The sequence below is a fragment of the Xenopus laevis genome, chromosome 8L, assembly GCF_017654675.1.
Source record: "Xenopus laevis strain J_2021 chromosome 8L, Xenopus_laevis_v10.1, whole genome shotgun sequence".
NCBI lineage: Eukaryota > Metazoa > Chordata > Amphibia > Anura > Pipidae > Xenopus > Xenopus laevis.
The window spans coordinates 34,633,642-34,660,419 of record NC_054385.1 but is presented as its reverse complement, the minus strand read 5'-3'; the positions used below and the strand labels follow the sequence as shown (position 1 = coordinate 34,660,419).

Genomic DNA, 26,778 nt, shown 5'->3' with positions numbered 1-26,778 from the left:
TCCTCGTCGACTGCCTGTCTACGGGCCTCTGGGATCCGATAGGGCTTAAGGCGGACCCGAACCTGAGGATCAGTAATGACATCATGTTTTATCAAATTTGTACAACCTGGTATGTCAGAAAACACCTCAGTGTTTCTTTGCAGAAACTCCCTGACTTCTTGCTTTTGTGGCTCTGACAAGGTTTCAGCTATTTTCACCTTTTGTATACCGTCCTGGGTAGGAGGAAGGGGTTGAATTATAGCCGTGAGGACTTCTCTGTCCTTCCAGGGTTTTATTAAGTTTACGTGGTAAAGCTGTTCTTTCTTCCTTTTATTTGGTTGGTAAACTTTATAGTTCACCTCACCTATTTTCTCGATTATTTCATACGGGCCCTGCCACTTAGCCAGGAACTTGCTCTCAACTGTTGGGACAAGAACCAATACTCGGTCCCCAGGGTTGAAAGTTCGAACCTTAGCTGAACGGTTGTAAACCCGACTCTGGGCCTTCTGTGCTTGCTGCATGTGTTCCCTGACTATGGGCATGACTGCAGCAATTCTATCCTGCATGAGGGTAACATGTTCCACCACACTCTTATGGGGTGTTACCTCTTGCTCCCAGGTCTCTTTTGCTACATCCAAGAGACCCCTGGGATGACGACCATACAATAGCTCAAAGGGCGAAAAACCTGTGGATGACTGGGGCACCTCTCTAATGGCGAACATAAGGTATGGCAGGAGACAGTCCCAATCCCTCCCATCCTTATCTACCACCTTCTTTAACATGTTTTTCAGGGTTTTGTTAAAGCGCTCTACCAACCCATCAGTCTGGGGGTGATAAACAGAAGTTCTTAACTGTTTAATTTTCAAGAGCTTACATAGTTCCTTCATAACCCGAGACATAAAGGGTGTACCCTGGTCTGTGAGGACTTCTTTAGGAATGCCAGTGCGGGTAAACATATAGAACAGCTCTTTAGCAATATTTTTGGAGGCTGTGTTTCTTAAAGGGACTGCCTCAGGATACCGCGTAGCATAATCCATAATTACGAGAATATACTGATGGCCCCGAGCTGACTTAACCAGTGGCCCTACCAAGTCCATTGCAATTCTTTCAAATGGGACCTCAATGATAGGCAATGGCACTAGAGGGCTACGGAAGTGAGGTACCGGGGCAGACAGTTGGCATTCTGGGCAAGAGTCACAATACCCCTTCACCTCCGCAAATATACCGGGCCAATAAAACCTTTGTAAAATTCGCTGTTGGGTTTTCTCCTGACGTAGGTGACCACCCAGGGGGTGAGTGTGGGCCAGGTCCAAGACCATTCGCCTATAGGGCTGGGGCACTAACAACTGCTCTACCACCCCCCCTTGGACTTTGTCAACCCGATACAGTAAATCTTGACTGACAGAAAAATGAGGGAATACACTCTCAGCCCCAGGTTCCTGAGGTTCACCATTAATTACCTTAACATTTTCCCAGGCCCTATTCAGGGTAGGGTCCCTCATTTGGGCTGTTCCAAAGTTAACCCGAGAGACCTCCAAGTCTGGCATATCGGATGCTTCGGAGGGCTCCAAGGGCAACTCTGTTTCACCTGCTAGTACCTCTAGGGGAAAATTATCTGCTTCAAGCATGGTCTCCCCTTCAGTTACTACCTCTGAGTTAGGTTTACAAACCCCTGGTGCATCCTTAGGAATGCCTTTCTCAGACCCCTGTGGAGAACCTTCCTTTCCCCAGAGCTTCCAAAAGAGGGGAAAGTCTCGTCCCAAAATTACACTATGCATCAAAACAGAGGAAACACCCACTTCATGACATGCAGTACCAGTAACAGTTTCAAATGTCACTATAGCAGTGGGATAACTTTTACAGTCTCCATGAATACAGAGCACCCCAAGATTACGTTCATTAACTTGGTCTGGGCTTACCAAACTGGCGTGCACCATTGTGACTAAGCTCCCGGAATCCAACAGAGCTTGAACAGACTTTCCACCCACCTTTACCACCGCCATATGCAAGTCAGTGTCTGCGGTGCACGCAGGGTGAGCAAACAACGACACCTGCTGAGCCGAGTGACAATCCATGGGCTCTGCAGGTAGTGGGCACCTGGCAGCAACATGACCCCACTCATTACATCGCCAGCATTGCACTTGGCCTCGACCCTTGGTTGGAGGGGACAGCTGAGTTTTGTCAGCTCCTTTAGACCATTCTATAGCCTTTTGGTCAGCCCCAGTATCCTGAGGCAACGAATCATTGGCTTTTCCTGGGGACCTTGCAGATGGATGTTTTGTGGCTGGCTTGCGGTGTTGTGGAAACGATCCTAAGTTGTCCTCAGCGGCAATATAACGTTCCACCATTTCCACCAGGTGATCGGCTGTCTGGGGATCTGCATGACTCACCCATCTCCTCAAGGATGGCGGAAGAGCTCTCAGAAAGCGATCCATAGTGACCCTTTCCACGACTTGAGGAGCTGACAGAGATTCTGGCTGCAGCCACTTTTTCACAAGATGAATTAAGTCATACATCTGGGCACGGGGAGACCTCTCTTGCTGGTATGACCACTTGTGCACCCGTTGAGCTCGCACGGCTGAGGTGACACCCAAGCGGTGGAGTATCTCCGTTTTTAACTTGTCATAGTCTTTGGCATCGGCTATGGTCAAATCAAAGTATGCCTTTTGCGAATCCCCAGTCAGAAAAGGCGCTACCAGACCTCCCCACTGGGACTTGGGCCAAGACTCCCTCTCGGCAGTCCTTTCAAAAGTATGCAGATATGCCTCAACATCATCATGTGGCGTCATCTTTTGCAGAAAACGACTGGCCTTAATGGAGCTATCTGTGTTAGGGGCCCCACTCGACACATTGGACCCCAGTGCAATCATCTGCTGTACCACATCCGTCAAGAGTTGTCGATCAGCCTCAACCGCTTTTGCTAATGCTGTCAGTTGAGCTGCAAGCAAACAATTAGTCTCTTGCTGGGTGGCCATACTCTGCCTCTGGATGGTATTGGTCTCTTGCTGGGCAGCATTTGCCTCCTGCTGACTAGCATTGACTTTGGCCAGCTGCAAACACAAGTTCCTCCATGTTGTTGAACTACAACTCCCACAGTCTGCAGCAGATAGCACTGCCCTTTTAACAATGGTTGTCCTATTATGCTCACTGTCTCTCTGTTGCCCGCATCCGAAACACCATTTGTGGAGAATAGCTCAAAGCAGCCGGTAGGGCTCAGGTAAAACAGTTCTTACAGAGGAGACAGGAGGCTTAGGTTTGCAACAAAAGTGAAACAGGCTCCTGCCTGGGGTTTTATTGTTCAAACCGGACAACTTAAACAGGCACAATTTCCGTGCTAAACAGTCAAATAATAATGTAAACCTCACCGGTTTGCAGTGTTACAGTCCATAGGAAAGTTCCTTGCGGTGGTAACAAACATTTGCCATTTGGAGTTGCAGTCAAACACACAGTTTGTTTCACAAAAACACTTCACAGCGTGTGTTCAGAGGTTCTCTCTGACTCCCAGTACAACACACACCCACTCCCCGCCAGGCTCCCTTAAACAGCCCCACCTGCGGACTAATTGGGCAGCATACTGAACTATATCCTTGCTCCAGGGTCCTAACCTGTCTTACCCTGGAGATTTAAAGGAGCCAATACCTCAGGCTGGGTGCTATATACCTCCCATCATATACAGGCAGCCTATTGGGACATAGCTCTTTGTCACAGGGGATTAAAATCCGGAAGGACCTACTCAAGCCCTACTCAATAAATCACTTCCAGTTCCAAACAAACCTCCAAAAAAATGGATACAATTTATTTTTTTTGGAAGCAAAATAAACTATAGCTGCTTCCTGGAAGAAACGCTCAATTCCTATTATTATGTTTAAAGGGATACTGTCATGGGAAAACATGTTTTTTTCAAAACGCATCAGTTAATAGTGCTACTCCAGCAGACTTCTGCACTGAAATCCATTTCTCAAAAGAGCAAACAGATTTTTTTATATTCAATTTTGAAATCTGACATGGGGCTAGACATTTTGTCAATTTCCCAGCTGCCCCTGGTCATGTGACTTGTGCCTGCACTTTAGGAGAGAAATGCTTTCTGGCAGGCTGCTTTTTTTCCTTCTCAATGTAACTGAATGTGTCTCAGTGAGACATGGGTTTTTACTATTGATTGTTGTTTTTAGATCTACCAGGCAGCTGTTATCTTGTGTTAGGGAGCTGTTACCTTCCCATTGTTCTTTTGTTTGGCTGCTGGGGGGAAAGGGAGGGGGGTGATATCACTTCAACTTGCAGTACAGCAGTAAAGAGTGATTGAAGTTTATCAGAGCACAAGTCACATGACTTTGGGCAGCTGGGAAATTGACAAAATGTCTAGCCCCATGTCAGATTTCAAAACTGAATATTAAAAAATCTGTTTGCTCTTTTGAGAAATGGATTTCAGAGCAGAATTCTGCTGCAGCAGCACTATTAACTGATTCATTTTGAAAAAAAATTTTTTTTCCCATGACAGTATCCCTTTAATCTTAAAATGAACTGGATAATGGTAAATGACTATTGAGTATAACTTCTGATACATATAGTACCTACGTTAAAGTCTGGTCTCCTTGGATTACATATACCAGTGTACAACATTGATAGGTTACAAGGTTTAATTTCCACCTCTATAAGTAAAAGGTAGTATAGGGCAGAATCAATATTTTTCTAGAATTGTTATGGAGATTTGAGACCTAGACATTACACGTTTTAAGAAACCCTTAAATAAATGTGAACTGTTGTCTTAGGAGAAAATAAAGAATAAAGACATAAGAAATAGACATTATAGTTGAAATGTTAGTTTTTAATGTAAAATGAATGGATTTTTGTATAAACATAAGGAGAAACAATGTACAAATAATTTTTGCATATACAGTATATTTGTATGTATTGCAAGTGCTCCGCTCTGCGTAGGTGGGCATCCATCTGAAAGAAAAAGATAAAGAAAAATGATATGTGGTTAAAAACAAATACTGTATGTATAACCAATAAAACAGTTTTGGAAAGAAAATCACATTTGACTTTGGGTTTCTGAGTCAATGAGATGTCCTCAGGGCTTTGTGTCCTTTTCTCGTGGCCAAAGGTGAAGGAACTGGGAGATACAGAAGAACAAATCATCTGAAAACATTAAACTCTGGGTAACAAGGTTTTACTCACAAATCCAACAAAGTAGAAACATAAAACAGCAGTGATTTCAGATATACTGGAAATCTCTTACTCAGCATACACACAAATTTACGCTAGCTTGGGCAATCTTTGGGGTACCTCCTTCGCAATTGAAAATCTCACGCTCTGAACGGCAGCTAATGGAACGGTTGGTGGCTGCAACTCGGAAGGCCATAATGCACCACTGGCTCTCCCCGTCTGCACCCCCCCTATCTCTGGTTAAACAAAAATTTCATTATATATTCCACATGGATTGGCTGGAATCCACTGCGAATAAAGAACAATTAACTGACAAATTCTTCTCGATATGGATGGCTTACATTCAATCACTCCCAACTCATACTAAACATTTAACGATCTATGCATTTAGACACACTACGTGGTACGATACGGAACTATTACTCAATAACACCATTGTTCAAGACACCGATCGTTATATTCAAAGTATCCCACGATCAAGGGAACAGGATTCACGAATGCCCCCCAGGAGTCACTACATAAACCTACTCTTACTAATATAATCACTCTGAAAATCTAAATCTGTTTAAGTCCTAGAAGAGGGAAATGATGTGATGTTTTTCTTAGTAATCTATTTTGTCTTGTACCAATTCGTTGAAAGGAGTCCTGCATTCCAGCTGTTGACGGTATATATTTGTCACTGCTATTATTGGACTTGATGGTCACTCTCTTTTGTACTTCCAAATTCCTTTGTATTTTTTCTTTTTTTTTTTCTTTTGTTTCTTTTCTTGTTTGTTATAAAAATTTAATAAAAACATTTAAAAAAACAAAAAACAGCAGTGATGCAGTCAGGAGGTCCTCTGCACTTAACCCATTATAAATATATTAACGACTGAGACATTTTGTGCCAAACTACTAAAATATACCTTCCCCTTTAAACAAAACAGGGATTGTTTGTCCATATATTGCAATATATTTAAGATGGCCAACTACGTCAGTCATCCCATATCTGGCCAGTCCTATGCTCAATTTTATCTGATTCATTATACATTTTACACAGGGACTAAGTTTTACCTGCAACTTACTAGCTGCTTTCAAGGTTAAAACTCACAAACATGGCTGCCCTTTTATCAGTGGGATCACCTACTATAGCTGGGAAGGGTGGGAGCTACAACATGGAGCTGGTCACTGCTCCTGTATAAACTATAACAAACAAGGTAAAGTTGTGCTCACCACTAATTTTTAAAACCATTCAATGGGGGTGCAATGAGGCTGTGACCTCAAAATACATAATAGACAAATAAAAGAGGTTCTCTGTGCTCAACCCAATATCAATATATTAAGGCCCGAGATTTAAAATAGACCCGAACAACCCCCCCACCAACCCAATAAATAGTGACTGTCTATGTCATCTTCCAGCAGCCCCTCTGGCATTTGCCACAACCCACGGATTGTCAGTCTAGGCCTGGATGTAGGCATCACTCAAAACAAGTTATTACTGAGTGTGATACAATTACAGTATTCTATCTGCTGGTTATAAATAACAGGTCCTGTTGCCTTAATAAGGTTCTCTGTTGATTTTGCAGACAAGAAGTAGACCTAGTATAACCTGCACAACATCCACATGCAATATGAGTGGGTGATGAATTTGGCTGCTCATCCCAAACCACCGAATACACAACTGTACCCACTGTTACTATAGGCACAATCTCTCCCTACTATAATTTATAACCAAAAGCCAATGTCCCTTCCCAGAGATTATTATACCACTGTTGCTATAGGCACAAAATAACCCTACCATACCTGCTATCCCACATTCACAGTCTCTTCCCAGAGACTATTATCCCCACTGCTACTATAGGCACCATCTCTCCCTACTAAACCTGCTATACCACAGCCCCTTCCCAGAGATTATCATCCCACTGCTACTATAGGCACCATCTCACCCTACTATACTTGACATCCCACAGTCACACTCTCTTCCCAGAGACTATTATCCCTCTGCTTCTATAGGCACCATCTCTCCCTACTATACCTGCTATCCCACAGCCACAGCCCCTTCCCAGAGACTATTATCCCCACTGCTACTATGGGCTCCATATTTCCCAACTATACCTGTTATCCCAAGTAACAGTGTCTTCCCAGAGGCTATCATCCCTAGTTGTGCTATAGGCACCATCTCTCCCTAGTATACCTACTATCCCACAGCCCCTTCCCATAGACCAGGGCTGTCCAACTGGCGGCCCACGACCCCCCCTCCTCATGTGGCCCTCCACATCAAAGTCTGCCTGCTGTGTCTGTTTACCATATATAAGATTTAAAAGGTATCAATACAGAGATTAACTGGCCCCTGCATTGTTTAAACCTCAAATTCAGACTAATCCCCTGTATTATTCACACCTGTGATCCCCATGTATTGTTCACACTTGTGACACCTCTATTGTTCACTCCCCTAAATTCCTGTACTGTTCACACATTGAGACCCAGACTGAAACTGCCCACATTGTTCTCCTGTTCACACTTTATTCAAAATGCTAATGTGGCACCAGCACTGTGTCACTGTATGTAGTACATTTTAAACTGATCCTGATTTTCCTGTCTCCTGTTCTGTTCTGTCTTCCCTATGCTCCCTGTGTGTGTCATATTTGTTCTGGGGGTTTGTTAGCATTTGAAAATTATTGTTTGTGGCCCCTAAGGTGTTTAATCATATGCTGGGGTACTGTATTATACACAGGGGAGGAGGAGGCATATGGATTTATGGGTATGTCTTAATATGACTTTTTTCACATATGAGTGACATCCTTGCCAGGACAGGCACAAGGTAGTTTGGCTCCCTAGGCAAGAGCTTCAATCAGTGCCCCCTGTCCTGCATTACCATTTCTCTCATTACCATGATGGTTTTTAAATACAGAGAGCAAGAAAGTGTACAACACTTTTTCATTTATATTACTGCCCCCTGTACCTGTACCAGCAAGCACAACAGCCATCCATCATACAGCCCTCCTGCAGCCATCATATTGCCCCCAATCTTTACCTGTGTCAGCAGCAGCCAAAAATAAATCTGATCACATCATATTGCCCCCAAGTATTTATGTACCTGTGCCAGCGCCCAGCCCAGCAGCAACAGCAAACATATGGGCCCCAAATCTGTATCTGGCTGAGCCAGCAGGAAGCTTCACACTTTACAGTAATAGAAAGAATGTATTGAGTTCAGTTCAACTGTGCAAGGCTGAGAGCAGCGAGAGCCACACCAAGCAGCCCCCCAGCTCTCTGCCTCTCTCTGTCATCACATCAGTGACGTCATTGACGCGTGTACGTGCATCACGGTGCACCGCACAGAAGGAGCTATTACTTGCAGGCAAGAGGGAGAAGGTGAAGGAGATGGATTCCATCCAACTGGGTGACCATGATTACTGAAACAAATTATTAAATAAAAGCTTGAAAAAAAGTGCGCCCCTCAATGATGGCACCCTAGACAGCCGCCTACTCTGCCTACCCCTAGTTCCGGCACTGATCCCTTCAGTGAGCACCAACCATTTGGTTTTTTGGTGTGCTATTAATGTGGACATGGTCTTGCGGTAACATGGGTGTGGTTTAAAGTGGGTGTGGTCTAAAAACAGGGAGTGGCTAACACTGGCTTCCGTTATTGGCCCTCCACCATGTCGATTGGAAAAATTCCGGCCCTCTGTACCATAGAAGTTGGACAGCACTGCCATAGACTATTATCCCCACTGTTACTATAGGCACCATCTCTCCCTACTATACCTGCTATCCCACAGTCACAGTTCCTTCCCAGATACTATTATCCCCACTGTTACTATATTCACCATCTCTCCCTACTATACTTGCTATCCAACAGCTACAATCCCTTTCCAGAGACTATTATCCCACTGTTACTATAGGCACCATCTCTCCCTACAATACCTGCTATACCACAGTCTCTTCCCAGAGGCTATTATCCCAGTGCTACTATAGACACCATCTCTCTCTACTAAACCTGCTATCCCACAGCCACAGTCCATTCCCAGAGACTATTATTCCCACTGTTACTATAGGCACCATCTCTCATTACTATACCTGCCATCCCACAGCCAAAGTCCATTACCAGAGACTATTATACCCACTGCTACTATCGGCACCATCTCTCCCTACTATTCCTGCTATCCCACAGACACAGTCCATTCATACAGACTATCATCCCCACTGTTACTGTAGGCACCATCTCTCCCACAGCCAAAGTCCCTTCCCAGAGACTATTATTCCCACTGTTACTATACGGACCATCTCTCCCTACAGCCACAGTCCCTTCCCAGAGACTATTATGCCCACTGCTACTATAGGAACCATCTCTACCTACTATACCTGCTATCCCACAGCCACAGTCCTGTCCCAGAGACTATTATTCCCACTGTTACTATAGGCACCATCTCTCCCTACTATACCTGCTATCCCACAGCCAAAGTCCCTAACCAGAGACTATTATACCTACTGCTACTATCGGCACCATCTCGCCCTACTATTCCTGCTATCCCACAGACACAGTCCCTTCAAACAGACTATTATCCCCACTGTTACTGTAGGCACCATCTCTCCCTACTATACCTGCTATCCCACAGCCAAAGTCCCTTCCCAGAGACTATTATTCCCACTGTTTCTATACGCACCATCTCTCCCTACAGCCACAGTCCCTTCCCAGAGACTTTTATCCCACTGCTAGTATAGGCACCATCTCTCCCTACTATACCTGCTATGCCACCGTTCCTACCCAGAGACTTTTATCCCTAGTGCTATTATGCACAATCTCTCCCAACTATACCTGCTGTCCTACAGTCACATTCTCTTTCCAGAGACTATTATCCCCACTGTTACTATAGGCACAATCTCTCCCTACTGTACTTACTATCCCACAGCTACAGTCTCTTCCCAGAGATTATTATCCCACTGCTACTATAGGCACCATCTCTCCCTACTATACCTACTATCCCACAGCCACAATCCCTTCCCTGAGACTATTATCCCACTGCTACTATAGGCACCATCTCTCCCTACTATACCTGCTATCAGACAGTCACAGTCTCTTCCCAGAGACTATTATTCCCACAGTTACTATATTCACCATCTCTCCCTACTATACCTGCTATCCCACAACCACAGTCCCTTCCCAGAGGCTATTATCCCACTGCTACTATAGGCACATCTCTCCCTACTATACCTGTTATCCAACTGCCCCTTCCCAGAGACTAATATTCCACTGTTACTATAGGCACCATCTCTCCCTACTATACCTGTTATCCCAAAACCACAGTCCCTTCCCAGAGGCTATTATCCCACTGCTACTATATTCACTATCTCTCCCTACTATAAATATTATCCCACAACTACAGTCCCTTCCCAAAGACTATTACCCCAACTGCTATTATAGGCACCATCTCTCACATCTCTCTACCTGCTATCCCACAGCCAAAGTCCCTTCCCAGAGATTATTATCTCACTGCTACTATAGGCATCATCTCTCCCTACTATACTTGCTATCCCACAGCCAAAATCCCTTCCCAGAGACTATTATTCCCACAGTTACTGTAGGCACCATCTCTCCCTACTATACCTGCTATCCCACAGTCACAGTCCCATCCCAGAGGCTATTATCCCACCGCTACTATAGGCATATCTCTCCCTAGTATACCTGCTATCCAACTGCCCCTTCCCAGAGACTAATATCCCACTGTTACTATAGGCACTATCTCTCCCTACTATACCTGTTATCCCATGGTCACAATCTCTTCCCAGAGACTATTATCTCTAGTGCTATTATAGGCACCATCTCTCCCTACTATACCTGCTATGCCACAGTCGCAGTCCATTCCCAGAGACTATTATCCCACTGCTATTATAGGCACCATCTCTCCCTACTATACCTGCTATCCCACGGCTACAGTCCCTTCCCAAAGACTATTATCCCCACTGCTACTATCGGCACCATCTCTACCTACTATACCTGCTATCCCACAGCCAAAGTCCCTTCCCAGAGACTATTATTCCCACTGTTACAATAGCCACCATCTCTCCCTACAATACCTGCCATCCCACAGCCAAAGTCCCTTCCCAGAGATTATTATCCCACTGCTACTATAGGCACCATCTCTCCCTTCTATGCCTGCTGTTCCACAGTCACATTCTCTTTCCAGAGACTATTATTCCCACTGTTACTATAGGCACCATCTCTCCCTACTATACCTGCTATCCCACAGCCACAGTCCCTTCCCAGAGATTATTATCCCACTGCTACTATAGACACCATCTCTCCCTATTATACCTGCTATCCCACAGCCACAATCCATTCCCAGAGACTATTACGCAACTGCTAATATAGGCACCATCTCTCCATACAATACCTGCTATCCCACAGCCACAGTTCCTTCCCAGAGACTATTATCCCACTGTTACTATATTCACCATATCTCCCTACTATACCTATTATCCCACAGCCACAATCCCTTCCCAGAGACTATTATCCTTACAGTTACTGTAGGCACCATCTCTCCCAACTATACCTGCTATCCCACAGCCACAGTCTCTTCCCATAGACTATTAACCCCACTGCTACTATAGACACCATCTCTCCCTACTATACCTGCTATCAGACAGTCACAGTCTCTTCCCAGAGACTATTATCCCCACTGTTACTGTATTCACCATCTCTCCCTACTATACCTGCTATCCCACAGTTACAGTCTCGTCCCAGAGACTATTATCCCACTGTTACTATAGGCACCATCTCTCCATACTATACCTGTTATCCCACAACCACAGTCCCTTCTCAGAGGCTATTATCCCACTGCTACTATAGGCACCACCTCTCCCTACTATACCTCTTATCCCATAGCTACAGCCACTTCCCAAAGACTGTTATCCCCACTGCTACTATAGGCACCATCTCTCTCTACTATACCTGCTGTACAAGCCTTTTCTGTGCAACCTGTTGGGCAAGTGTTGAGATATCGACTGCGGATTTCGGTCACATTTCACTCCCTTGTTTCTCAGCGAACACAGAAGAGTCAGTGCTTAGTTCCAGACTATAGACAGGACATCACTGATTGCATTGGCAAAACTTCTGGTTTGGCCTGTCACTGTAGCCTTCAGTGGCAACATCTTCTGTCTAGTAAAGTTCAACATTTACACAAATCCTTTACACAAAGCTTTACAATATCTGTATGTTCAACTAAACCAAAAATCCTAAATTGTCTTCCCTGTTTAATATATTGAGCCCTAACAAAAAGCCAGGCAGAATATACTGTAAATATAATAAATGTAATTTGTGATCAGTCTGCACATGGACAAGCACAAATGGAGCATACAGTTACAGATGGAAACAAAGCATACTCTTTTATTTCACGTGACTGATATGCATGTGTGTCTCTCTCTTGTCTCTGATACTCAGGGCCACCATCAGGGGGGCACAGGGGGTACAAGTGTACTGGGCCCGGGCCTGAAGGGGGGGCCTGGCAGTGCTGCACTTTTCAAAAGAGCCAGGCCCCCCTTAAAGTAGAGTGATAATCCCGGAGCGCTCCCTTCTGGCCTGTCCCCAATGGCGCGCACTACCTCCCTCAGCGCTACACCCCACCCCTTCCCGCTCTATATCCAGCTCTATCGGCTATGCCTCCGCGCAGCCTACCTCATTGGCTGCACCGCCCACCTGGGAGCCGTCCCTATACCCCAGCCGTCTCAGCCCTTCCCTCCTTCCCTGGCCCCCCAGTCCGCCTGATCTTCCTCCTGCTTTTCTGCCTGTTCTTCCACCCGCTATTCCTCTTGCTCTTCCTCCTGTTCTTCCTCCTGCTCTTCCGCCTGCTCTTCCTCCTGCTCTTCTACCTGTTCTTCCGCTGCTATTCCTCTTGCCTTTCCGCCTGCTCTTCTTCCTGCTCTTCCTCCTGCTCTTCTACCTGTTCTTCCGCCTACTCTTCCTCCAGCTCTTCTGCCTGTTCTTCCGCCTACTATTCCTCTTGCTCTTCCACCTGCTCTTCTGCCTGTTCTTCCGCCTACTATTCCTCTTGCTCTTCTGCCTGTTCTTCCACCTGCTATTCCTCTTGCTCTTCCTCCTGCTCTTCCTCCTGCTCTTCTGCCTGTTCTTCTGCCTGCTATTCCTCTTACTCTTCCACCTGCTCTTCCTCCTTCATTGGGCACTGCCACTGTTATATCCTTGTGCCCAGGTTCTGTATTTTGGGCAGGGAGTAGGTGGGGTTTTGACAAATTTGGCAGGGGTGTGGCCAGGGGAGTGGGCAGGATCTGGGGTGGGGCTTGGCAGGCAGGTTGGGGCTTGTATGGGGCCCTGTGATTTCTAATGGTGGCCCTGCTGATACTGCAAGAAAGGCTGCTCTATTTTTTTTTGTTATTATGACCAGGGCTGCCATAAGAAATCATGGGCACAATACCACAACAGTTTCTAGGCCCCCAGAATTCGTCTGCATTTCTGATGTGCAAATAAGAGTCATTTAGTTTAATCCGTTGGTCAATTAGCCAGTGTGCCCTACACAAGTGAAAAAAATAAAAAACACTGATGACCAGGGCCAATTACACAAGTTAAAACTAACCATTGGTGATAGGTTCGCCACCTGTCTGGTTTTAACCCAGACAGCTCGGCATTTCAAATTAGAAATACTGGGCAGGATCATCGAATCATAGCCCTGCCCCCCAATGTCACTGTCCACCCCCTCCATGTCACAGCCCGCCCCCTCCACATCATGGCCCACCCCCTGCCAGGTCTCCACCGGGCTAAAAGGTGGCAACCCTAAATGGTGGCCAGTGCTCTTACACAGGTTTAAAAAAAATTGGTGATCAGGGCCCCCAATAAAAATAAAAAAAATATATATATTGGTGGCTAGTCCCCTCATAAAAATTAAAAAAAATATGTTTATTACCACTACCAAGCTTTAATATATGGACAATGTGATTTGAAATACCAATAAAAAAAAAACAGCTCCAGCTCCCAAAGAATGTAATAAAAAAAGATTGTTGGCTAACTCCCCCATAAAAGCTACAAAACATTAGTGGCCAGGACTCCCCAACAAGTTTAAAAAAACATAGGTGCCCCCCATAAAATTAAAAAATGGGGCCAGAGCTTAAAAAAAAGATCATTGGTGTTCAGTGCAACTTAACTTTAATGTTTGGAGGGTGGTCTTCTTTGTTCTCTGCAGTTTCTATGGTGGCTTCAGCTTCCTTTAAGGAGCATCTGCTCTCTTGGGAGGCTTGGCGGCTTGTGCTTTGGGTTCAAAGGGGGGCTTGGCTAATCCAGAAAGTGCAACACGGCTGGACCCTCCATTAAATTTAATAATGGCACAATATTGTCATTCTGTGAATTCATCTTTGGTTAAACCTGCCACATGCAACCAATACAATTAATAATTTATAATGAAATGCTATATTACAATGAATGTATCATACTGAATATTTTAAAATTCTCCCTAAAATCCAATCATTAGGTATATAAAAGTATTGTTGTAGTCTAGTCACATCTGGGGAGCTTTATTTACAGATACCCTCCCCTCATCTCTATTTGAGGTGTGACTGGTGTCTTCCAAAGACAGAAGTATGTTTTTCCACTTCTCACTGTGATTTCAACTCTTGAATTATATGACTTGAAATGTATTGCAAATGTAAGTTATCAGTCTGGGATTCAACTGTTAAGTTTAACTGCCACATAGTGACAGTTACAGGCTGCATAGCAGAGGATACTGGACCAGTTGAAAGTTGGTTAGTGACAGGGGTGCAGCTAGCGACAGACTTAAGATAGTGGAGAAGAGTTTTGTGTGTATTGGAGGATTTTTGGAGAGTTTTTGATCTAAAGGAGGAGAGAAGGAGGACTAGAGGAGAGAAGGAGGACGAGAAGCGTTAAAGAGGACTAGAGGAGAGAAGGAGAGAAGGAGGAACAGAGGAGAGAAGGACTAGAGGAGAGGAAGAGAGGAGTTTAGGAGGACTAGAGCAAAGAAGGTGGACAAGAGGAGAGAAGGAGGAAGAGAGAATTTAAGGAGGACTAGAGGAGAGAAGGAAGACTAGAGGAGAGAAGGAGGAAGAGAGGAGTTAAAGAGGACTAGAGGAGAAAGGAGGAGGACTAGAGCAAAGAAGGTGGACAAGAGGAGAGAAGGAGGAAGAGAGAATTTAAGGAGGACTAGAGGAGAGAAGGAGAACTAGAGGAGGGAAGGAGGACTAGAGGAGAGAAGGAGGAAGAGAGGAGTTAAGGAGGACTAGAGGAGGGCAGAAACGCCAAAATGAAGCCTAAGTGCTTTCAAATAAAGAAGAGAGGCCCAGGAGCCTGGAAGAAGATGAAAAGGAGTCGTGAGGAGGATGAAGAAAAATCTACATCAAAGCAGTGTAGAATGAGCAAAAAAGCTAAAAAATCAGAGGAGAATTTTGAGGAGAAGTTTGAGGTGGATAAAAAGATGAGAGAAGATATCAGGAAGGAGAGCAAAAAGCAAGAAGAAAAGGGGAGAATTCTACGGAAAAGAACAAGGAGCCCAGAGAGAAGTGCAGGTAAGGAGAATCAGCCAGACACAAGCACCTTTAGCCCATTCCCCATTTACTCTTCCATTTATCTGTTAATATTGCAACTGAGTGCATTGTAACATTATTAGGTCCCTTTAATGTGCTGCAACAGTTGGGCCTATTTGGGAATATAACTGCTAAATAGCAATTACTGGCACAACCCCCCCAGTTTAACTTTTTTATTGACTATTCATATTGGCCTGTAAAACATATACCCTTGGTAAATTGTGGGGAGGTCTTATTTCCTCCCAAAATTACAACATGCTTTCTATAGATGATATTGAAGCTAATACATAAGATATTTCTTTTTTAATCAAATAATGTCCTCTGGTTTTGACAAGGCAAAACAGCAAAAGGCATATTAATGAGATCCTGAGAATTATTATCTGCCCCAGACTAGCAAATGCCAAAGGGCTGCTGGAAGCTGCCATAGAATGACAAATTTTAATTTAGTGGGGGCTGTTTGGTAGTGATGGGCGAATTTGCGTCGTTTCGCTTCGCCGAAAAATTCATGAATTTCGTGAGAAATTCGCGAAACGGCGGAAAATTCACGAAACAGCGCCGGCGTCTCGTTTTGACGCCGGCGCCCGTTTTTTTGACGCCGGCGAATTTTTTCCGCGAATTTTCGCGGGCGTTTCGCAAATTTATTCGCTGGCGGCGAATCGCGCAAATTCGCCATCACTACTGTTTGGGCCTCAGTGTACTTGTACTTGAAATACCACAGTGTATTTTAAATCTCAATCCAGGCATAATTATAAAGCATACTCCAATCAGCTTCATGCAATGCATTCTATAGTTATCCAAAATGGCCTTTTATTATTAGGAACAGGGATCATTATAGGAATGGCTGTTAGGGCTACATCACTGCGGAGAACATTCCAAACCTTTGCTGATCTGCTGGTGCAGGACAACCTGCTAACATTAACAATAAAATTATTAAGTAACCTTGTAATGGCCAGTTAGGGATTTACATGAGGGAGTTTCAATGTGTTACATCAACTTTGGCTTTTTGAACTAATATGCAACTGAATAAACCCTCTAATACACACTAGAGTTTATTTCCCCTATAAGAGACAATGTATTTGCAGAGTTGTTAATGTGATTTCTTTCAAACAGGAGAAGGAAGCAGCAGAAAGAAGAGACCCTGTGTTCCAGCCACAAGACCTGCCTCAATTAACATCGACTGCTTCAGATTCCACTCTGAGCTTGGACGAGGATCCTTTGCCAAAGTAAGTATATATTCACTGCGAAATACTGATAACATTTTTGAAGTTGATAATTGGAAATAGAACTATGAATGAAATGTCAATACATTTGTTTTTTTTTTAAGATAAAATAAATTAATTTAGTTATCATATAGTATCAGTTATACTGTACTACAAAGCTCTAGGTTGTCTCTGGAAATGAGTGTCTGTGTCCCATCAAGAGACCATGTAATATTTACTCTCCCCTCTGCCTCTCTCAGGTCATGATGGCTACTTGGACCAGCAGGAAACAACGCGTAGCCATGAAGATCTCAGAGAAGACACCAGAGACTGAGATGGAAGTCCGCGTGCTAAAGGTTGCTAAGGGCAGCCCTTTCCTATGTCACGCCTATGGGGCCTTTCAATCAAAGGTAACATTTAATAACCCTCATGTACCAAAGGTACACCCAACTGCAGGAGTGCCATGGGCTGCTAAATTGTAGTTTCATGGCGCAAATCTCAGTGGGTGCTACCCGCATTATATTGTCCAGTTGTTTTCTATCTATTCATGTGTTTCACTCTCATTGTTTGCCTCCCTGACCAGAACCATGCCTATATCATCCTGGAGTACATCAGAGGGGGTACACTTATGGCTGCGATGAGGAAGGCAGGACACCTGAAGGAAGACACCATCGCGTAAGTAAAATATCACTTGTAAAGGAGAATAGGGAGTAACAGACAGACAGAATTTGTGTTTCATTAAGTTAATAGGACTTCTCTTTAAAAAAAATGAATGATTATGTCAATCCTATTCATTAACAAGTGGATGAGGGGTAAATTGGAAGGAGTTTCCTACCCAGTAGAACTTACAGGCTGTATCATCTGTGATGATTCTGAATACTTGTAAGAAAAGAACAATAATAAATAATATTATATATAGTCACTGAAGGAATGTTTTTGTTTTTTCCCCTTTAATAAGGTTCTACGCAGCAGAGATGATTTGCGGCCTGCAGTTCCTTCATTCCAACGGCATCATCCATCGGTTAGTAAAATGCTCTTGTCTCTGATTTATCTAGTGTTTTTATTTTGTAATTTATGACCTCACTTGTTCAAGGCAAATCTGTGCAATTTGTGCAATTGTGCTCTTTACCACACCATTTTCTATATGTACATATCTCCCTTACATTTTCCTAATACCTACTCAACCTGTGTCTAATTTTATTCTTGCAGTGACCTGAAACCAGCTAACATCCTGCTAGACGGAGAAAGACACATAAAAATAGCTGACTTTGGTCTGGCAATGGACAACATGGTCGGGAACAACACCACCACAGGCCTGATTGGAACAACCAGATATATGGCACCAGAGGTGAGAACCCCAATTCTGCACAGCACAGTAATAGCAATGGGTATATATGGCTCTGCCTACAAACTACATGCAGTTGGGGGTATGAATCTATTGAGTTGATTCTTATAACTCTGCATTTTATGAGCTATTACCTTGTTAAACAATCTGTGTCTTCTCTTCAAGGTGCTCCAAGGAGAGCAGTACAACGCAGCAGCAGATTGGTGGTCTTTGGGTATCATCTTCTACCAAATGGCCACCTCCATATTCCCATTTTTCGCCAAAAATGGGAATCAACTATCAGCACTCATGGAGGAGCCCATTTATCCCAGCTGGCTCAGTAAAGAACTGGTGGATCTCCTGCAAGCAGTGAGTATAAGCAATGATACTGTGAAATAATATGAATGAGACATTAGCTTAACGTGCATTTTTCATTCTTTTGCATTTTCAAATACATGTATTCTTAAATACCGTAACGTAAGCCTAAATAGGTATAATCCGTGCCGGGCTACAGAAAATTAGGATGTGCCCTCCGCGGAAATGGGCATGTCTAAATGTCATTACTGTGCACTTTAGCTGTATCTCCAGAAGCCATAATACTGTATGTGTAGCCCAAAGGAAATGAACAGGCTGGCAGATGGAACATAGATGGATCAGTTTTGTGTTTCCTATAATGTTTTTTCATTGTCAGTATCTTTTTATGTGTATAAATTTACTGATCTCTGTACAATAATATTTTATTATTTAAGCTATTGAAGAAAGACCAGCATCTTCGCCTTGGCACAACCGGGAACATCAGGAAGCACCCTTTCTTCCATCATATTGACTGGGTGCAACTGGAAAATCGCCAAGTACAACCACCTTTCCAGCTAGCAGTGGTGAGTATGTGACTGATCCAAGCAACAGGGAACTGCTGCTTTACTGTTAGTACGAGACGCACTCAAACACCGGAGCCAGAATGGGTTTTCACATAATAATCAGTACCATAAACTCATGCACAAAGTAATGCAGGGGACAGATTTAATAATTCCTAGAAATTGGGAGGATTTTTTTGGTATGCTGAATATATAATTACATTTTTGTTTTTGTAGCGATCAGTTGAGGACTTCTGTGACTCCGATGGAGAATCTGCATTTTTTTCAAGGAAGAAAATGATGAACAGCAATAGCAGGGTCCTAGAGGATTTCTCCTTCCTAGATTCCGGCTGTCAGGAGTAAGTGCCATGTGACATCCAAGGTAATCGGCTATTGTCATCTGCACCAGTTCTGAAAGACGTGTACAGCTGCTGCGTGGAAACCAACCATCGTCTTCTGCTGCAACTGCCTAAAATTAACATCTAAGGGGTTATATTTATCAAAGAATTAAGTTAATAGTGAAGTTCCGCAACTAGAGTGAAATTCCGCCACTCTACATTCATTTCTATGGGATTTTTAAAGGCGTATTCATCAAAGGGTGAACTTTCACTTTCACCCATTGATAAATACGCCTTTCAAAATCCCATAGAAATGAATTGAGAGCTGCGGAATTTCACTCTAGTGGTGGAACTTCACTCTTTGATAAATTTACCCCAGAGTCTCTCCTGCTGACTTCCAAGGATGTGACGGGTAAAGAGGAGAAAGATGGATAAATGTTTATACTTTATTATTATGCTTTACTTCAATAAATGTTTGTTGTTTTTATCAACATCTGTGTACAGAACATTATTTCCATAAAATGCAAGTGATTCCAGCATCAATGTTACTTTTACAGCAGTAATAATGAAAACAAGGGACACAATCTGTAACATATAGTATCTAAACATTGTTAACAATCGGTAATACAGTTTATGTGTCAACAGTTGAACTACTATGACTACTTCAAAGTACTTCATTAATTGAGAAGCAAAAAATAAACAATGCAAGTATAACTTCTACACTAGTGGGTTACTTATGGAGAGAAAAGGGAAATGGGTCCATTAGGTCTATATCTACTGTATATGCGATCCAGGGGCCCCAGGTCAACAGGAATTTATTGTGAGAGTCCAGTAAGATGCTTGTCATTTTATCCTGAATCATAATCCAATCTACTCTGGATTTAACTGGGTCTATTGGGATATGTTTTTGTTTACAGGCACCAGCCAAGGTCCTCTTAGCTGCTGTCATAATAGTGGTGAATAAGCGAAACTGAGTGTTGTTGAAGTCTTTAGGTTTTATACCCAACAAAACTATTCCAGGGTCTCTAGGAATAAAAATTTCCAAAACTGAGTGTATCTTATTAAGGATCCTTATCCAAAACCTCTGAACATTAGTGTATGACCACCAAGTACGGAACATTGTCCCTAATTCATTGCAACCCCTAAAGCATCTGGCACCAGTCGATGGAAAGAATTTTGCAATGCGAGCAGGCACCAGGTACCATCTGAAGAGGACTTTATAGTTAGTTTCTTGTAAGGAAACATTTGAGGATTTTTTAGCAATAAGCCAGATTTGTTCCCAGACCTCATTATCTGACTCTCTATTTAAAGGACCAGTAACATAAATTTTTTTTAAAAAATTTGTTATAAACACCAAGAAAAATGAAACTTTTAAAAAGCAAAGCCTTTATTAAGAAATAACTTACAGAAAATCCACTTCCTGTCCTCTTCAGAAACGGCGAAAAGGCGACCATCCATACTGCATCGATCGATTTCTCCTCCCTGCAAGATCCCCTGACCGGAATGATGGATGATCGGCATCGGCCTGCATTTCACAGCCGCACAGCCTCTCTCTGTCTCTCCCGGCTCACTGGGGGCTGCAGCTTCAGAACAAGACTGCCCAGAATAGTTTCTGCGGCTGTGAAATGTAAAGCGGGCTGGCTGGGGGGGGGGAGCAGCGCACACACTCACGTCTCCTGCTCAACTAGATGGAAGTGCCAAAGGGGAAGAACCCAGGAAGAAGCGGTGGAGGGAACAGCGGAACAATGGCAGCTGCAGGAGCAGCAGCAGCGGCCGTTTCTCATCACCAGCAACACCAGCTATAGTGCAGGAGGAGGAGGGGGCCAGGCAGTCACTGCATCGCATCCATGTTGTTCCTTCACATGCAGTAGAGTAGCAAGGAGGAGAAATCGAGCCCAGCAGGATCGATGGTTGTCCTTTCTGAACAGGACAGGAAGTGCAGTTTCTGTAAGTTATTTCTTAATAAAGGCTTTGTGATTTTAAAGTATAATTTGTGTTGATGTTTTTTTTTGATGTGTACTAACAAATTTTTTTATGTCACTGGTCCTTTAAGTCCTTGTTCCATGCTGACATATATGGTTATCCCTGGGGTAGAGGATGGTCTTATCTGCACTGTATACCTGTTGCTGTAATGTTATATTTGCTGTAATCTGAATGTTTCGTATGGTGGAATAGAGTATTTCTCTGTATAAGTAGTTGTAGGAAATATGGCCTAGAAATCGAACAAAATCGGTATCTCACCCAGATGTTGTGGTCGGACCACCATTTAAATTGTTGGGCTTGGAGACCTGGGGTAAACAGTGAGTTCCTTAATATGGGAGCCACTGGTGTATGGGCAGTCGGACTGGGATGCCCACCAGAAAACCTATGGCCACAGGCCAACTCTCCAAACTATTTTTCCTTATTTGACATTCACTTTCTTTATTCTTTTAATCACTTATTATCATCAGTCTCCTCCTCCATTTCTTTTCTTTATTCTTGTATAGAAATAGGGTAATTGCTGTTGTGTAGGCATACTAGACACTTCTGTCACTCTTAATCATTCCCGTGACTTAACTCAATTTCAGACAATTTTGGCGCAATCTGCAGGCCACCATATGGTTTATGGGGCCCATATACCTCCTAGCCCCCCTCTGTAGTTACACCCCTGGTGACGGGCGAATCTGTCCCATTTTGCTTCATGTAAAAATTTGGGAAACAGGAAAAATTTTGAAAAAGGCGTATTTTCACATATATTCATTTATTTTTTAGACTCTTTTTTCACGTGCAGATTTGCCTTTGCCACCTCAGACCAGGCGAAGTGCAATAGAGTAGATAGGAATTCCTCAAAAAAAAACTTATTTCACTAAAATCCGCATCTTACTGAATTTACGTAGTTACGTCCATTCGCCAGAGCGAAAATTCGCCTGGCGTTAAGAGTGTGAAGTAAAGCTACAGTCCATCGCCTTCGCTAGCGAATTTACACCAGCGCCCATTAGTAAATCGGCGAAGTCTGGAAATTACGTCACGCTAGCGAATTTTTGCCAGCGTTTAACACTTTGCCCTTTAGTTAATTTGCCCCTAAAGCTGGTTTTGCAAATGAGACCTGGCAACCCTGCTCCACTGTATAACGTGGGTAAAGGAGCAGCAGAAGTTGGAACAGATGGGCAGGACCAGTGCTACTTTTTAATCATTCAGTACAAAACACATCTTGTTTAAACACATGCCCTCTAGATTTAAACAAGTATAAGGCACTGGCTCCTGCTGTTATTGACACAATATGTCTGATTTAAATCAGCACTGGTCTGGCACACAGAGGGAAAAGTGCATTTTCACAAGTTTCACTGGGTTCCCTCCTCCTTGTCATCTTTGTAAATAAACGTTAATGGCAACTCGGCATTTCCACTGATGGACTGCAAATAGTTCTATATAGTCACAATCCAGTGAGCAAAGAGACCCCTTGGAGGAGACATGAAGCCCTACTGCCCTGTTCTACTGCAACTACCACAAAGTTTGCGACTGCGCTAGAGCGGCGTATGACGTACACTTCTAGCGCTGACACTGCCCCATATGGTAAGCATTTCCGGCGGAAGTGGTAATAGGCTTCCGCGTCGCGGCAATTTTGAATCTCAGTGTTGCTTGTTGCTGTTGTTCATCATCTTCAGAACAGTGGAATAACATGGCAGCCGGGGGTCGGAGTCTAATGGAGAGAATCTCTGCAAGGGTCGGCTGGAGCGGAAAGGCAGTGGGGAGCAGGCAAGTGACTCGAAGGAAACGCTAATAATATCAGCACAGGCGCATACAGTAGCGCTATGGCGTCACTCGCTTATCTGTTGGCGCTAATTTCCAGGGAAATCCTGTTTGTGTGCTTTGCAAATAGGGCTCAGCAGGCTAAATCAGTGGCTGGAGTATCCCGTACCGTCCAATCAGTGGTTAGTTTATTGGTAGAACTGAGAACGCGATCATGTGATTGGTTGCTATGGGTTACTTCAGGTTTGCCCGATATTTATAAGTGGGCCCCAGATATTGATAGTGATCCTCCTTTTATCAACTTGTTGTTTTTCCACTAATCAGCTGGCAACCATTTGACCCCAGCATCTATATGTAGTGACACAGTGTAGTTGAATCATCACAGCTGCAATGGAATCATTGTGCCCATTGGGCAGTTCTTGTCTGCTGGGAATATAACGTATAATTCAGAATACTTACAACAAAGAGGTGGAGGAAGGGGGCTGTTTATACAAAGCTCATTCACTTGTGTTAAATTAACTCTACTTGTTACAGGGGAGGTAGTAAGCCCTAAACCAGCAACGGATGTATTTTCCTCTGAAAAGGCACTGCCGACCAACACAGTCCACACTCTGTTCATTATACATGTGCGTGTGCTCCAACATGACTGCTGCACAGGAATCTGGGATTTTATTAGAAGCTTTCTATTTCCCCCGTCCGGAGTACAGGCTCTGCTAGCCAGCACCTTCAGTGGAGGAAACAATTGTTGGCTGATAGGTGCCTCTTAAGATCTATTTACTCACCCTTGTAAATAAGCAATTGCTTCAGATCTAGACCTTATAGCTGTCAGTCCCACTTATCATCTGTAAGGTAACCTAAATTGGCTTTATTTATTGCCCGATTTTCTGTATATTTGCTGATAAACTTAACATGTGCTGCATTTCCCCTTCTGCAGGCGATACACTTGCATCAAGAGTGGCTGCTTCACAGCTTTCATGTTTTGGCTGCCCTGAGCTAATCGCTAAAAGTTGGCAAGATCATGGGGATATTGCTATGAAACTGCAAACTGATCTGGAACAGTAAGTTGAAAGTATTAAGTAAGTAAGATTTAAATCAGAAACATTGCTAAGGTGACCTATAGGAAGTTGGAATTCAGTTCTTCCTGTTTGTTACACATAGATGTTGTCCATCTGTTAGGGTGCATATTCACTTACTAAGCCTTACTTACTTCACTTACTTACTAATGTGGTGTAGTAGATCCAGACTGCCCACCTTCAACAGTATTCCTGCCAATAGAAGTGCAAGCATCCCGCTTCCAAGAGTCCTCCCTGTTTAGATCTATAGCATGTCCTTTGTTTTGTAGCAGAGCAAATAGCCATCAGAACATACCTCTAGTAAAAACACTACTATGGCTTTGTGCATTTGCTGACCTAACGTACTAGTTTGGATGATAGCATAGCGGATACAATATGGAGGCTGTAACCTTCAGGCATGGAAAACTTTTCCATGATTACTGGAAGCAAATTAAAGCAGTTTGCAGCCATAAAAATGAGTGTAAAATCAGAAAAATGCATATATTGGTGGGACCACAAAAACCCATAAAATCAGAAATAATTTTAAATTACATTTTGTAAAGCGAAGATTTCACTGTACAAGGAAAATTGGGCTAAAAGGTACAAGAAGGAAATCAATTTGGTGACATATCCCTTGTTGCCTGTCAAGGGTGGCCTGGTTATATGGATAAGGTGATGCAGAATTCTACAGCTGAACTTTTCCCTGGTGTGGAGATATAGATATAAAGATATATCCCCTACTGATGGTTATTTCTAAAACAGACGTTTCTTCCTTATATGAAATTAGTTTACAACAAACACATAACCAGACATATTTCTGTTTTCAACATAGAATTATTTTCATTTATGTAATGTAGGATTGTGTTTTGTTCAGTGGTGGGAATTATAGAGGGGACAGACCCTGCACTTTGGGGGCAACAGAGGGCCCTCGATTTTGTGCAGGGAGATAGTGAAAGAAATGTTGTGGGAGGAGTCCTCAAAGCCCAGCTGTCATCTGTCTAGTTCTGATTTGATACTTTGGTGCAGTCTGTCATTATTAATGAAATGAAACCTTCTCTTTCGCAGCCTGAAAAAAATCCGCGCTAAAGTCTGGAAGCAAAGCATATCAGGCCCTATTTTTAACACCAAACAATACACAATGGATCTGGACTGGAGGGATTGTATGTGGGAGCATTTTGCTGCGGGAAACAATGTGATCATCTCATCAAGCCTGTGGAAAGCACCGAATTCTCTTGACTCTCTGCTGGCTCCGAATATATCGGCCAAACACATTGGAGAGCTGCAGAGCTGACTTTCTGTGCGACAGAAGGAATTATTTAAACACCTGTTGGTCTTTAGACTTTGTCTTTTTTTTTGCTTAATCCATCAAATATGATACCATGGGCAGTTTTACTTGTTCATATACATTTTTAGCCTTGTATTGCAGTATATTTGCAATTTAAACTTTTAAACTTATCAGTTTGTTGTTTGTGTCTGCTAGCTCAGTCGCAGCTTTAAACTCTTCGCTAACTGCAGGTTAAATAATAAAAAAAAAGAAACCTTAAGCATCATTAATGGTGTTCTAGTCCTTTTTTATAGGTTTTATAAACCACTTGTAGCCTTTTAATGTCTGGCATCTGTTTACAAGCAAACTGTGTGTGTACGGTTGGTATAGATGAGATGTCTTTAACGCTTCCCAGTAAATGTCTGCTTTATTTGATTTTCTTACCAGCCTATTCATGTCTTGAATTAATCCGTGTGTTAATACAGTGAGATACGAGCAGCAGTCTCCTTTGCAGGTCTGTGTAACGACAGATGCGGAAGGTCAGCGTTGTGGTATTTGTGTTTTAAGAAATAAAACACTTTTTCTGTATCTACCTTTACATTTTGCACGCAGCCCACTTCCTGAAATGTCTCACTCACGGAATGCTGGGAAACCAAGGAAACTTAAGCCTTTTTACTTTTACTGATCTCGTGTGGATGTGAAATGCGATGTCTGTGTGAAAGAGAAGCATGTGCTCTGATTCTTTAGGAAAACATATTGTTGGAAATTTTTTAAAAGAAATTGTTGGAAATTGCTCAGTTTCAGATGTTTGGATTGGAGTTTCTTTGCTCAGGGGAAACTTCAACATTTCTTGCATTTGGTTTCTTTTTTTTTTTGGGGGGTAATGAGGTTTATCATGGCAACTGTTGTTTTGGTTTGTTTCCATCATCACCTTCTCAAGCATAGGAGGTTCTGAAGCAATACTCGTACCATGCTGTTAGAATATCAAAATGGCATATCTAATCATAATCTGTTATGAAATAAACCCTATAGATTCTTAGTGTATATATAGTAACGTATAAAAAACATTCACCATTCAAATTACACACCATATTTAGTCTTCTAATTCCAAACAGCCGCACAATCCTGATAATGCCCTCGTTTGTGCATATTCCATCAACAGTTGCCAACAGATCATTTCCTGGCAACTCTCTTCTCTTTAAAACATCACATATTTGACTTTGGGTTTCTGAGTCAATGAGATGTCCTCAGGGCTTTGTGTCCTGTTCTCGTGGCCAAAGGGGAAGGAACTGGGAGAAGAACAAATCATCGGGGTAACAAGTTCTTGTAAAATGGGCACTATAGGTTGTTTTTTACAA

The 26,778-nt window shown here is 43.2% G+C and overlaps 2 protein-coding genes across 5 annotated transcripts in view; both read left to right on the top strand.

Moving 5' to 3' along the window:
- ogt.L (O-linked N-acetylglucosamine (GlcNAc) transferase L homeolog) overlaps positions 1–25,706 on the top strand; it is an 80,552-nt gene extending 54,846 nt beyond the window's left edge. For all 4 annotated transcript variants that reach the window (XM_018229083.2, XM_018229082.2, XM_018229087.2 and 1 more), the window contains 2 exons: positions 24,039–24,162; positions 25,222–25,706. In XM_018229083.2, coding sequence (XP_018084572.1) covers positions 24,039–24,162; positions 25,222–25,447 — 350 coding nt within the window. In that variant the 3' untranslated portion in view covers positions 25,448–25,706. The remainder of the gene's footprint in view (positions 1–24,038; positions 24,163–25,221) is intronic.
- On the top strand, positions 16,691–19,605 carry LOC108698322 (protein kinase C delta type). The gene is made up of 8 exons (XM_018229718.2): positions 16,691–16,883; positions 17,120–17,269; positions 17,443–17,534; positions 17,818–17,880; positions 18,069–18,207; positions 18,370–18,552; positions 18,933–19,061; positions 19,275–19,605. Exons 2-8 carry the CDS (start codon positions 17,123–17,125, stop codon positions 19,398–19,400), a joined length of 879 nt encoding a protein of 292 aa, XP_018085207.1. The 5' UTR covers positions 16,691–16,883; positions 17,120–17,122; the 3' UTR covers positions 19,401–19,605.
- Positions 25,707–26,778: the final 1,072 nt, after the last annotated feature.